Here is a 15118-nt window from a genome sequence, read left to right on the forward strand (position 1 = left end):
AAACCGACGTGCATGAGGGCACAGAACTGAACAGAATCTTGAACCATGTCTCCTAAGGACGAGGAGGCCACCCACGGCGGGGCTGGTTCTTCCAGCTCAAGTGTGTGTGCCCCTCATCCCCCATTCGCTTGAGTTCTTGATATAATTTTATGAGTCTCGAATGCATTCCAAGATCTAGGGCAGCGGAAGCGATGAATACCATCGGAAAACTTGTTATGCTCAATAGAAGACTTAGTGTTTATACTTGTGCTAACCGAGCTTAGTTTAATTTACTGAAGCTCATTTGTCCAGTTTCTTAGGGTTGTCATTTGAGCTGTGATTATCGAGATGATTACTGAAACGTCCCAATAAATATCTGAGAAACTAGTTATTTTTTTAGTTGGTTGCTTTACTTAGCGCTTTTTACTAATAACTCGGTAGTAACAGTTTTTCTTACTGTTGCTTTACAGTTTTTTCTTCAAATACCCAAAGGCCTGCATTTTACCAAGAAAGTTGGCTTTTAAGTACAGTCGGGAAAAAGGGATCTGTGTTTCTTCTAGATTCTTCTGTATCAAAACAGCAGATTCCTTTTTTTTTAGTGTAATTAAGAATCCGATATACAGGGGTGCGTCTTTGCACAGCCACTAAACAGAAAAGCAGGTATGAGGAAAAGGAAAGGGACGTGTGAAGACGTGATAAAAGGCAACTTTAACGCTGGCCAAGCCTTATTGAATAGGGCTGCGAAGCGTGACGTCAATTCTTGGGCGGGAAATTCAAATAACGATGAAACGCGGATGCGTAGACACGTTTTTTCGGAACTTTGGCGAATTGTTTTGGCCTAAGATATTAGTCGTAGATCCTACTAATCCCTCAGAACGTTTTCACGTCGAAATAATACTAGGAATATTGACAATCAGTTGCTAGTTACAACTAGAAACCACCGTTCACGGTACTTTGAATTTCGCACCTTGCTTTTTACGTCATCACCGTGCAGCCCTATGTTGTATAACTTAAAAACCGTGTTCCGGGATTTTTCTTGATATTTCGGGATTTTTTTTTGAAGAAAAATCGGAATTTTATTTTTGAGCTGGTGGCAACGCTGCATGTGTAATAGGAAAAAGTGACACCATCAGTGCCATCGTAGGGGTACCTAGTTTTTGCATAGATATCAACAACTTGCAGTCCTCCGTTCTTCTTCTTTAGGTACATATCAGTTGTTTTCAGTCTTGGGGGTTCTTTTCCTTGCCAAATAAACCCGTAAATGATTTTTTCCAAGTTTTAAAAGATCGCTTTTGAAGTTGCTGAAATATTCGACAGATACCGAATAACAGGCAAGCTGTATATATTTACATATTGCGCCCTTCGGAATATGCCTCCGGCGTGCCTCCGTGCCTCATGCCTCCAGGTGTCCGTCAAAATGCCCAGTTGTTAACCCCTCGGGTTTTTCGTGACTGGTTTCCTTGTAAACGACCATAGCACCAATACCGACAAGACTAAATGTCCAACAGCTAGTCTCGTAACAGACCAGCATTATTTTGGTTCGAAGTGCAGTTCTATGCAGGGGTGGATCTAGAGCAAAATCTTGAAGGAGGCCCAATGTGACAAAGGCCCCAATGAGCAAATCTTGCGGGGGGGGGGGGAATGTGACAAAGGTACCAATAATTGACCAAATTGACAAATTTATTCTAAGAAAAGAGTAAAAAAAGGAAAAAACAGGATAAGATGGCACCAGAAAAATGTTGGCGGTGGGGGGGGGGGGGGGGGCAGGGTTCCCCTGGTGCCCCTTGGATCCACCAGTGGTTCTATGCACATTTAATTATATTCGTATAAAAACCGATATCATACGCCTTCTTACCAATCCCACTCGAAATCAGAAGATATATTAATAATTTTTTTCCTCCTTCTTTTATAGAATCCAAGAGTAAGCAATCACTTTCAGGATATTTTTTTTAATATTCGAAAATAAGTAGTTGATCTAGGGCCATGAAACTTTCTTAGATTCTCAGGGATTTATAATTGATACGATCCAGAAAGTTTCATTTTCTCAACTCTGATAAATATCAAAGAAAATATACCCCGAAAACTTTTCTTTACCCTACGCGGTTTCCCATTTTTGGCCCCCAGAATGAACTATTACGAATGTGTCCAATTTCATATTCACTAGCTGGAGAATGTATTTTTTTAAATAACAAATTTATTTCACTTACGTCCATCGGGCAGGTTCTCGATCTCCAAATCACCATGCGTAAAACAGACAAGAAACCAAAGAGCAGCAAAAATAAGCCAGGAAACAATAAAAGAAAGGGTAAAAACCAACAGTGTCCATCTCCATTGTATATCAACTAGAGTGGTGAAAATATCTGCTAGATACCTCAAACGTCGCTTAGTCAAATTGGTTTTCACTACGTTACAGTCTCCATTCTTTAAAACTACCCTTTGCCTCATTCTCCGAGAGTACAGCTTGGCCTGTCGGTATCTGCAAGAGACATTAAAATTATTCAGCTGTCTAAAATTAAAAGAATGCGGAAGCCAAGGCATACATATCAAGATTAGAAACGCAGCAGACTTTTTTTTGGAGAAAGGGCAAACTTGAAAAACACAAAAACAGGCAGATTATATTAAATCACAAGAAAAATTTCAAAATCCTTGGGATTTAGGGAGGGGTTTTAAATCCCCTCTCTGAGTATACATCTGACCAACATGGAGGTAAGAAGACAAACATGCAAATGCTAAGAAATTCCATAATTATGTCTTTATGTTTGGAGCTAGTCTTACACAGTAAAAGGATTAGGAAACGAAATCCTACCAGGCACAATTTTGTCAATAATTTTCTCTATGTTTCATATTATTTGTCTATCTCCTGAATTTTTTTCAAAGTTTGCCCTCTCCCCATTGAGTATCCCTCCAAAAAACAAATTGTGTATGTGCCGACACTCGGGTAATTTAACTACTTAAAGTACCCTCATGCCAATGGCACCAATTGACAAAAATGTAGACGGGGGATAAATTTATTTTCCAACATCAGGGAGGGGGGATTTTATTCAATAAAAATACCACAAAGGGCATTTATTTAAACAAAAACACCAAACAGAAGGTATTCTTCAAAGTGTAGGGGGCGACGAATGCGCACTTCCCAATTGACGCCCACGCTAAGAATATTTTGTGAAGAATGGTTAAATGCACACAAATATTGGTAAATATATCAAAATGATTTTTTCAATTGCCCTCAATGGGGGAATAACCATCAGTAGTGTGGTTCATCAATGCAAATCCATGAAATGGGAGTACCGGGGCGATACGAGGCTTCGTAGCGTCCACAATTAATGAACACTAATTTGTTTCTTCCTTTCCCTATACTCGCCATTCAAATTACAAGTTCGTTCTATTTGTTTCTATAATCGTTTTATTTTTTCAAGGAAAAAAAAAATAGGTCACTGACCCAGGTTTACGACCTGTTTATAACAAGGCAAATGTTCGGATCAGGCTTACTATAAAGCAATGATTTACTATGCTTTGCACATCAAGTCCAAGGTTAAATTTAAAAATAGGTAATTTCAGACACAGAAGTGTCACTGACGCATACAAAATTTTCAGTAGTCAAAATATGTTTGTGTATATTTATTAAGAACTACTTAAAATATTTTCAATGTGATTTTCCATTCTGTTCCTTGAAATACATAACAGATTAATAAATAATGTATATATTTTAATTTATATTGATGAATATTCTTGTAAAATAGCAAATCAAATTCTGCAAAAAAAATAAAAGTAACTGTCAAAACTCATCGACCGAAATCACGCAACAGTACCGAAGCTTTACGGGAGGGGGAGAAACAAAAATTAAAATTGCCCAGAAAAGTAAAATGACCTTAGAGCAGGGTTTGTGGCGTCATTAATTAACTGTTGCTTTAATACAGATACGAATGCATAAAAGCCTTGAATTCACCCTCCTTGAATCTCAAGATTTTTACGATTTCCTCCACCAAGTCTCACAATCATAAATAACTTAACTGTTGTTTACGGTTTGTTAATTTTTGCCCACAATGAAATGCTACACAGTCAAAAGCGTTTCAGTTGTGTAGGTAGTCAGGGGCGTAAATCCAACATTTTTATTAAGGGGGGGGAGGGGAGCAAGAGCCATCCATATCTGGATAGTCAAGGGGCATGCGCTATATAACAATTTTTCTCCAAATTATTTGGGGGCAACTGCCCCATCCCCCCTTGTTCCCCGAAACGATGTCCCTGTAGGTAGTGTCTCCATACTATAAGAAATTGTAGTTGATACTTTCAAATTTTGTCGTCAGAAAAAAAAACAGCTCGTTGCAGGAAGGTGGAAAACTAGAAGAATTATGAAAGTCTGGAGAAAAGTTTTGGAGTCAGTTTTGGTGATCCTGGAATTGGCACACAATAGGAGTTCAATCAAATATCCCCAAAAAGCATGACGAGGCATGCGAAAACGATGAAGAATTTCCCACTAAAAATAAATCAATAACAGGGGTAAAGTTTTCACTAAAATGAAAAATCAAATTCCAATGACAGAATTTTGGTATTTGCCTAGAGAACTAACTGGAGAGAAAGAAATATGTCAGGAAAACAGTTCTTACTTCATGTTCATAATATGCAGAATAATCACAGTTAAAACATTTTGCATGTAACCTCGCTATACTTTACCCTCAGCCCACCAAGGTGCAAATACATAGCCCAAATTATATTTTTCACTGCGTTCTGCCACCCGTAACTTGTTTTTCCGGTTTTTGATTCATCACAGTCGATTCAACTTAGGCTACAGATACACGGGTTGAAACAACTGAAACGCATTCGGATAATAGATAGGAAATATATAATTTGGGCTATATGTTTGCACATCAGGGGTGTTGGGGGTAAAGTATAGCGGGGCTGCATGCAAAACATGTTAACTATGATCATTCTGCATATTATGAAATAAGAATTGTTTTCTTAAGATAGGAGATATAAAATTTCGGCTATATATTTGCACATTAGAGGGGGGGGACTAACCTCTGCTACTAGAGAGCTAGAATCCAGTTGGGGTAAATTTCTATTTTAGCTACTTTTGTCTTGCTTGGAAAGGGGTTAGGTTAGGAAAATGAAACTTTCAGGGAGGGGTCTACAGGCTAAAGTATGTCCTGGAAAGGTATTTTGAAGTACCTACCTCTACTCCTTCTCCCTCTAGAGGGTCCTGACCTTTAATTACCTTTAAAAATCTTAGTGTTATAAATTTGAAACCTTGCAAAACAGATCTTCTGCTTAAATGAAGTACAGCAAAATTGTTTTCAGCTTCACAACTTTGCTCAATCCTAATTTATAAGGTCTTAAAGATATGCAAATACATTTTCTAGCCTAAATTCTGAAAAAAAAAAAAACATTGATATGGTTTAAAATTCTATTCAAATAACAGGAATTGCATTTCTCAGAACTAAAGTCAGAGAACAAGAAACTGATAACAGAAGATTAAGGTAAAACGTTGCTTTGTCAAAATTTTAATAGGTAGGCCTATAGATAGACCTCTCATGTAGGCAAATTCCAGGACCCTCTAGAGGGAGAAGGAGTAGAGGTAGGTACTTCAAAATACCTTCCCAGGATATACTTTAGCCTGTAGACCCATCCCTGAAAGTTTCATTTTACTAACCTAACCCCTTTACAAGATAGACAAAAATAGCTAAAGTAGAATTTTACCCCAGTTATTTCTTTAAGCAAATACCCAAACTTTTAGTTCTTGAGCAAGCCTAAAAGTAACCTAGAATCTCTGAAACTTCCTAGCACTGCCCAAAAAACTGCTGAATTACTTACCTACAAGTGAGAAATTTGGAAATTATAAAAAAAATATTATTATTGCTGAACTAGGACCAACATAGGCAGCGGCGTCATTTCATTCTGAACTAAGGGGGGACGGCTAAGCACCTTCTTTGGACCCCCCCCCCCCCCGAAGTGGCCCGCTTACATTTGTTTGAGAGCAACGTTTCTTCACAGTGGTTAGCACAGGACTCTCCCAAAATCGACTAATAATAGTAAGAAGCAATTTAAAAGTTTTTAATAAATATAGAGAACTTAAGTTGGAAAGTAATTCACAGTTTATTGCAAAACTGGGAACCAACAAGGTCTCATTTTTCCAAAAATACCAACCATAGCCAACTCGAAATCCAAGGATTTCAGACAAATTTTTTTTCACTAAACACTAGCATCAGATCACTAAGCCTTTCGTCACCCATTGTTGATATTAAATAGGTTTTAATTAGGCTTAGTTTAGAAAAGAATCTCATTACAAGCCGTTGTGATAGTCAGAGTAATGAAGATTTGTATAATTTTCAAAACTTCAGAATATGCTATCAACATTGCCATCATAAATATTGTGAAATTCTAAGAGATCTTTTGCCTTATTGCCTAAAGAGTCGATATATCTGAGAAGATCTGTTTGCGAGGCAAACAGGGTTGCAGGGTTGCCAGAAAGTCAAACAAAAAACAAGCCCGAGCCTTTGAAAAACAAACGAAAATACGCCCGAGCCTTTTGAAAACCAAGACTGCCATCATGGTCAGTTCAAAAAGTTCTAAAATTGCCCAAATTTGTGTGTTTCACAAAAATTTTCGGTGATAAAGTAAAAAAAAAAAAATTTGCGCGTGTCGCGGCTTGCGCCGAGACACGCGCATCGCCCGATAAGTCTAGTTGGAGTTCTAGATCAGTTTTTTTGTCCGGTTGTTTGAAATTTAGCACCAATCTTTCGAAACAAACACAGCAAAAAAAGGTGGTCCTAGTTAAATAAAACTTCGCACAAATCTCTCAAAACAAATATGGAAAAATGCGGGCCAAACTTTTTGTTAATTCCTTAACCTTTTTCAAAATCCTCATCATTTCGTCAATGACAAAATAAAAAAATTGTTTTATGAAAGTGCTACAAATTGAAACACGTGCTACAGCAGGCACGTAAGCAGGAATTTGTTTCGGGGGGGCAATTTTTTTCGAGGGGGGGCCCAAATACTTCAAACCCATTATTCTGTGAGAAAAATCAGAAAATTATGGGAAAATAAAAAAATCGTGTGATTTCGGGGGGACCCGGGCCCGGCGCCCCCCCCCCGGCGTACGTCCCGGTGCTACAGTGCTACACCTGATGAAATAGGGCTAAAATAGGTCTTTCGTGCTAAAGTCAGAAAAAGTGTTGCTCCTAATCCAATTTTACTTTTACCGTCTGTGCTTGACTTTCAGTCAACCTGTACTTCGTTCATGGAAGAACCACAATATTTGGGAAGCATCAAAATTAGGCTGTTTTTAGCTGCAGCCTCATGCCCCGGAATTGTTAAATAGTAGGTCACTCTTTTTATTAAGTTTTAGAATTTAATTTAGTTATTCCAATGAATACGCTAGTAACAATCACAAGCCGAAGACATACAATATCTTGGTTTATTATCGCATAAAAAATTTTGGTACACGTTATTTGGTACAATTGCAACACAATATTTAAAGATAACTTTATGATTAAAGTAGGGCCTCAAAAAAACGTAAGAACGGGGTTAATACAAAAGCCTTCTTAATCCCAAAATGAAAAAATAAGTACAGATAAAAAAAAAGAAAAAGAAAGGCACTTAGATACATAAGGCACTAAGAGATTTAAGACTCAATGGAGGCTAGGATATTATCTAGATCGACTAGATCGGTTGTTTGGTCAGTTTCTTCGACTTCAAATATCACTATTGAAAAGCAGTTGCAACACAATATTTAAAGATAACTTTATGATTAAAGTAAGGCCTAAAAAAAAGAAGAAAAAAAACGTGAGAATGGGGTCAATACAAAAGCCTTCGTAATCCCAAGATGAAATAATACGTACAGATAAAAACAAAAACAAAAAAGTCTGTAAACTCATCCCAGGAAGCTTCATTTTTGTAACCTAACCCCTTCCCAAGATAGCAACAAATAGCTTGTCTAGAATTTTACCATATATACTTTGGACTATATATTTGCATGGGCGCCCATAAGGGGGAACAATGGGGGGGGGGGGGGGGCCACCTTCCCCTTAGTACTCTTAGCATCATTAGTTACAGTAACTGTAGTTGTAGTACTAAAAGTATACACATAGTGCCTTCTGGCTAGTTCAAAATCCCCCACAATGTACTCTTAAAGATCTAACTTATTAATATAAGTTGTTAATGAGATATTGCTTTGTCACCTTTTTGAAAGTCCACATGCTCATTTCTTGTTTTGATTTAGTTCAATGTCTGCCTAAATATTTCTTGTATTTGATTACTGAGGATGTTGTTATATTCTCTTTGGACTATTGCTCTGAGGGTCGTGGGGGGGGGGGGGCATTCTCAAAGTAATACTGTCTGGACCTTTAAACTATGCTGAACAAAATGGCTATCTCAAAATTTTGATTGGATGTGTTTGGGGAAGTGATTGACATGGGGGAGGGGAGCTGGTTGCCCTCCATGAGCTCTTTTTGAAGTTCCTGTGACATTTTTTTCTATATGAAGTACCCTGGTAAAAAAAAATATATATTGTGCCCACATTGCTCTTTACTTAGGCAGCACTATTGTGCTGCCTATGAAATTTTGTCTTGAGAGTTTAATTATACAGCACTGGAAGTGCCAATTAGACCATGTAAGCCCCTCCTATAATTCAGCCTATGGGCACCCATGTATATTTACACATTAAGGGGGGGGGGAGATAAAGTATAAAAAAAAAATTGTTAAAAAGTGTTAATTACAAGTCTAGAGAAGGACATGTACAGAAGGAAACATATTAAGAAAACAATTCATAATATGCAGAATATATGTAGATAACACATATTGCATTTACCTCAGCTATACTTTATCCCTAACTCCTCCCCCTAATGTGCAAATATATAACCCAAATTAGATATTTCAAATGCATTCTGCCTCCCACCGGAAACTTGCTTTTCTGGTTTTGCTTTGTCATGGTTGATTAAATTTATTGGTACAATGGATGAATTTCAGCCATGTATTTGCAAATTAAGGGGGGTGGCCTGGGGGTAATGTATAGCAGGGCTACAAGCAAGATATCAGCAATACTTACTTCTGTATATTAATTATCAAGTAAGAACTGTTTTCTTAACATGTATACTTCTCTAGGTATATACCATTACAAGTAGGAAAATCTGCATATTACAAAGTATAAATTGTTTTCTTACCATGATTTTTTCGCAATAGCCCCAATTCTACAATAAACCAAGGCCACAAAAAGATTGGGCCAGATCTGTCAAATATATATAAAAAAGGATAAATTTGCATAAAATTCAAGTCTTGCCTTAATCTGAGCAGTAGTAAAATTCCTTGTAACTTTTAAGACTCCTAACGTAGAACCATCTCAGCCATGCGGAAATAAATTCCTAATGGAGAAGCGTTTCAGAATAGAAAGCGTTCTACGCGCTAAAGGAGGACTCTTGTCTTTTTGGTGCATAACCACGACTTAGCCACCGTGATTTTGAAATTTTTGTCTGGTTCCAAACTTTCAGTCAAAATAAGCCCATTTTTTTTACAAAAAAAGCCCATTTTCCCGCCCCACGGCCCTCACGCCCACTCCAAAATTCAGCCCGCCCCTGACGGCTAAAACAAGCCCACGGGGCGGAAAACAAGCCCATCTGGCAACACAGCAGGGTTGTGTCAATCGAACTTTTTTGTAATGCGCTGCCACGCTAGCTAGTCGGCTCGTATTGAGAATAAGAAAGTGCGGTGGATCAAGATCTAAGATCTAATGCAGAGATTGACTCTAACAGTGAAAGAACATTCGTGAAGCAGCTTTCAAACTCACAGCACAATCTGTCTATCACAAGAAAATAATCCCTTCTGAAAGCATCTTTAGTTGATTCTTTCACTTCAGCAAAGTCATTTTTTCCCAAAGTCGACACGGTTACAAAATCAGGTAAGCTGGCAACTACTTACTGTACACGCTTTGGTCTTTTTTATGCGGAAGCAGAATTCTGAAAATTTTGCAAAAGGTCTCCACACTCACGAGAAAATTCTTTTGCTTTATGAAACATTTCATCAAACACTTTTTCGGCTTGCATGTCAATAATTTTATCTCTCGTAGCTGCATTAAGACCAGTAACTCTAGGGAAAAAACTAGGTCTACCACCTGCAGCTGCCCAGACAGAGATATTTTGGCAAAAAAAAATTCCGCTAGATGGAGTGTAAATATAAATTCCAATGTCTGAAGACTGGTTGAGAGTCCATGGGCCTGAGCCCACGTCTGAAGAATGTTTTGGTAATTGATGAAACAGTCAATATACAGTTGTATTTATTAGTACTCTGTTCAGCGATATATATCAGTACACCAATCTTGTAGTAGAAGATTTCTCCAACTGAGGAACAGTTATTCCAGTGGCTCTCTGAGCGTTAACAAACATTGGTAGAGTATATTGCTATTCGTGATAAAACAATACAGCTCTTCAAGAATGGAGGAGGAAGATGTCATTCCTCTCAAGTTCTAAATACAAGCACCCAACACAAAGTTGAGTTCATGAGAACGGCAGTAAATGTAAATTGCATGCGGTGCAACTGCTTTAATACCAGCTTGCATACCTGAATGTGGCTGCTCATGAGACTGGCGTGATATTTTCACAGAAAAAATCACACCAAGCATAAATAATGCTTGGAAATCCGGCGCCCCCTTCATAGAAATGTGCCTTACCCCAAAGAAACATCCTCCACGGAAAGATTCTCCTGAGTAAGCCCCTCCTCCAGCCCCCCCCCCCCCCAGAAAAAAATCCTTCCTGAAAATGTCTGTATACTTCCCAATAACCAATACAATATATAAGCAATGGGAAAAGTTCATCACTTGCAGCCCTTCGCCGGAGAACCGTTGGTGATTAAGTCATTCTAAAAGACATATTTATTATATTTTCAACTATGCGGGACAAGATGGCTATCTAAAAATTTTAATTGGGTGACATTGAGTAAAAAATGAGCGTGGGAGGGGGCCTAGTTGCCCTCCATTTTTTTGGTCACTTCAAAAGGGCACTAGAACTTTTAATTTCCGTTCCAATGAGCCCTCCTACGATATTCTAGGACCACTGGGTCAATACGATTACCCCTGGAAAAAAAAACAAAAAAACAACAACAAATAAACACGCATCCGTGATCTTTCTTCTGGCAAAAAATACAAAATTCCACTTTTTTGTAGATAGGAGCTTGAAACATCCACAGTAGGGTTTTCTGTTACACTGAATATGATGGTGTGATTTTCATTAAGGTTCTATAGCTTTTAGGGGGTCTTTCCTCCTTTTTTCGAAAATCAGCCAAATTTTCTCAGGCACGTAACTTTTGATGGGTAAGATTAAACCTGATGAAACTTACATTTTTGAAATCAAAATTAAAATCTGATTCTTTTGATGTATCTATTGGTATCAAAATTCCGTTTTTTAGAGATTCGGTTACCATTGAGCCGGGTCGCTCCTTACTTACAGTTCGTTACCACGAACTGTTTGATATATTTTTTAATATATTTCCTGAAATCAAAAAAAAAAAAATAACTGTTCTGAAATTCTCACTTTGAGTGTCTCAAAATTCAAAAAGCTAAATTTCAATACAATTCAGTACAATCCAGAACAGATTCAAGACCACACTCAAAGAAATAAAGAGTACATAATACATATTTATAGAGGGGAACGCTGCCCCAGAATCGCGTAACCGACATGTATAATTTTGTTACAGATCCGGGGTCGCTTTGTTGTATTGCAATGAAAGTTGGGCACCGTGTCTTTTACAACAAGACAATAAAAATATGCCCCGAAATATGAAATAGGATTAATAAATAAATATGTTTGGAAATGAAGGTCACAATAGATTGTTGTGTAGTACAGCTCTATTAGAAACGGAATTGTTTTAATTGAAAAGACAATTTGTTTCACACTTACGATCAAATTAATATAATCATGACTACTGATTTGGGGCCCCTCCTAACATCAGAGGGGGGGGGGGCTATAGCCCCAGCCAGTCCCTCCGAAATGACGCCCCTAAACATAGGGAAAATCACTGCTGTTTGATGTGAATGGCTTATAACCATGAACTATTTATCCTGTTACAATCAACAAAGATTCTTATGTATTATAGCCACCCCACTCAAGAAGTAAAGTTAGAGTTAGTCCTAATGAAATGTACCAAAATATGATGAAAATATAAGATTTTAGTAAAAAAATTATGGAAAGTACGGTACTTATATATTATAGCCACCCCACTCAAGTTCTTCGTCTGAGAAAAACAAGTTACTCTGCTGCAATCTGAGATGATCAGCTTTGTCTCAGTGAGATAAAACACAATGTAGAAATATTTTGATTAAATATTTACTATATAGAGTTGGTGTTTAGGTTAGATTACGTATTTAATATAATGTGTTCTGGGTGGTCTGATTTCCATAATTCTTTATTGTAGTTTTGGTAGGCCTACTTATGGAGCGTCCCTACTCAAAAAGTTTGATATGATCTGTATGTGTAAAACTGGTTTGTCTGTTTGCATTTGGAGACAATTAGCTTAGGCACAGTGAGATAAACTACTATATAGAATTAGATATTTAATATATAGAGTTGGTATTTTGGTTAGGTTATGTTAGGCTAGGTATATAATATAATGCGTTCTGGGCGGCCTGATTTCCATAATTCTTTATTGTAGTTTTGGTACTTATGGAGCGACCCTACTCAAGAAGTTTGATTTGATCTATATGCATAAAACTAGTTCGTCTGTTTGCATTCGGAGACAATTTGCTTAGACACAGTGAGATAAATTAATATTTAGGTACATTTTAATTATATATTTAATATATAGAGTTGGTATTTTGGTTAGGTATTTAATATAATGCGTTCTGGGCGGCCTGCTGTCCATAATTCTTTGTTGTAGTTTCCATAATTTTGCTACTAAAGTATTATATTTTCATCATATTTAGGTATATTTTATTAGGATTAACTTCACTTCTTGAGCGGGGTCGCTATAGTACATAAGTAACAAATACTTTCTTGTGCATCATTTCAGCATGATCTATTTTGCAAGGTTTCACTTTTATAACACAAATATTGTAAAAGGTCAGTGCCCTTTAGAGGGAGGAGTGGATGCTTCCAACTACCTTTCCAGAAGATCATTAAGGCTTTGGATCTATTCATGAGTTTCATTCACCTAACTCAACTACTTTCCAGGATCAACAAAAACTCTTAATCTAGTATTTTAACAAAAGGTAAAATTCTACTTTAGCTACTTTTGGCTATCTTGGAAAGGAGTTTGGTTAGGAAAATGAAACTTTCAGGGATAGATCTACAGGCTAAAGAATGTCCATGGAAGGTATTTTGAAGTACCTACCTCCACTCCTTCTCCCTCTAGAGGGTCCTGACCTTTGATGGCCTTTAAAAATCTGTGTGTTATAAAAGTGAAACCTTTTAAAATAGATCTTCTGCTTAAAATGAAGTCTAACAATATTGTTTTCAGCCTCACAACTTTGTTCAATCCTGATTTATAGAGTTTTAAAGATATGCAAATACATTTTCTAAATTTTGAAAATGATCATTGATATGGCTTAAAATACTACTCAAATAACAGGAATTGGATTTGCAGAACTAAAGCCAGAGAATAAAAATTTATAACTGAAAATTAAGGTAAAATGTTGTTTTGTCAAAATTTCAATAGGTATAGACTTGTCATGTAGGCAAATTTCAGGATCCTCGAGAGGGAGAAGGAAAGGAGATAAGTACTTCAAAATACTTCCCAGGACATATTTTAGCCTGTAGACCCATCCCTGAAAGTTTCATTTTCCTAACCTCACCCCTTTCCAAGATAGGTAAAAGTAACTAAAGTAGAATTTTACCGAAAAGAATAACTAGCCTGTTTTACCTTTAGTAAACAAGACTGTTTTCAAAACACTTACTCTTTGCAAAGAGTTTTGACAAAAGTCGCAACTATTAAAATCCTTTCGGTAAACGCCATAACATTACCAAGACAAACTGTGCCAATGAACTAAATAGAGCAGTTAATGTTCAAACCCCTCGATAGTATCCAAAGGGTAGATGTTTATCGCTTCTCAAGATGAAGTAGGATAGGGCGATGCTTATCATAATTCGAGGTGCTTGATTTCACAATACTGCCTTAAAAGTTCCATTTGAACTTGACCTTCCGGAGTACAATAGAGTTTTGGTCAATACAGGAAATGAAGACACAGGAGAGGGTCCCTAGGATCCCGTCCTCTAGAAGAAGAAACGAGGGATGCAAAGTATTCACTACGTCTTGCTTCAAAGGCTTCTTGGTGCAATTTTAAGGGTAGTCAGAGGGTTGTACCCGTGAAGAATACACTTTAGAACATTTGCATCAAAGAAATTACACCCAGAAAGACGGTATCCATGAAAGATTGTACCCACGACAGATCGCACAAACACAGAAACAATTATCAGGGAAGATAATCTGAGTAGCTTGAAGACTCTAAGGCGCGAGCCCTTAACCCAACTTACGTGGATATGTTACACTTCTTCCAAGTCATGATATTTCAAGGAGTGACCTCTAAAGCTGTCACTCAACTATAAGCAGTTCAAATTCTCGCCCATTCGCACTTAAAATGCTTCCGTTATTAAGGTTTTACCTTTGAAAAAATGCGATTTTGCGACAAAAAGAAAAGTACTTATATCATTGGATTAATAACTTTCAAATTTTCCTTGTTTCAATGTATTTCTCAGTCTGTATATATATATATATATATATATAGTCTGTATATATATCTGTATAATGTATATATATATATATATATATATATATATATATATATATATATATATATATATATATATATATATATATATATATATATATATATATATATATATATATATATATATATATATATATATATATATATATATATATATATATATATATATATATATATATATATATATATATATATATATATATATTGTGTGTGTCTAAATAAGGGCGGAAGGTAGAAAAGGTCACTCGATGCACATAGATTATCGAGTCTAAAGATCTATTATGGGTACAATCTCCCACGGGTGCAATTGGTACAGAAGTTTTATATTAATATATTTACATTACTTTTAAAATTTATGCAGCATATATCTACATAAATTAGCTTGAAACAAAATTTTTCTGATGAAAAAAACAGTAAAATTGAAACTTGAAATGAACA

The 15118-nt window shown here is 36.6% G+C and overlaps 1 protein-coding gene across 4 annotated transcripts in view; it reads right to left on the reverse strand.

Moving 5' to 3' along the window:
• Nucleotides 1-15118, reverse strand: part of LOC148942068 (ATP-sensitive inward rectifier potassium channel 12-like) — a 75527-nt gene that overhangs the window by 41585 nt on the left and 18824 nt on the right. For 3 of the 4 annotated variants that reach the window (XM_089103454.1, XM_089103456.1, XM_089103455.1), the window contains exon 2: nucleotides 2187-2455. In XM_089103454.1, the coding sequence (XP_088959580.1) occupies nucleotides 2187-2455 (269 nt within the window). Of the gene's footprint in view, nucleotides 1-2186; nucleotides 2456-13849; nucleotides 13985-15118 lie in introns of those variants that run through there. The other variant, XM_089103453.1, reaches the window with a different exon arrangement.

This window comes from Artemia sp. Qi Xiang Cuo, chromosome 17, assembly GCF_049724085.1.
Source record: "Artemia sp. Qi Xiang Cuo chromosome 17, ASM4972408v1, whole genome shotgun sequence".
In the NCBI taxonomy this organism is placed as follows: domain Eukaryota; kingdom Metazoa; phylum Arthropoda; class Branchiopoda; order Anostraca; family Artemiidae; genus Artemia; species Artemia sp. Qi Xiang Cuo.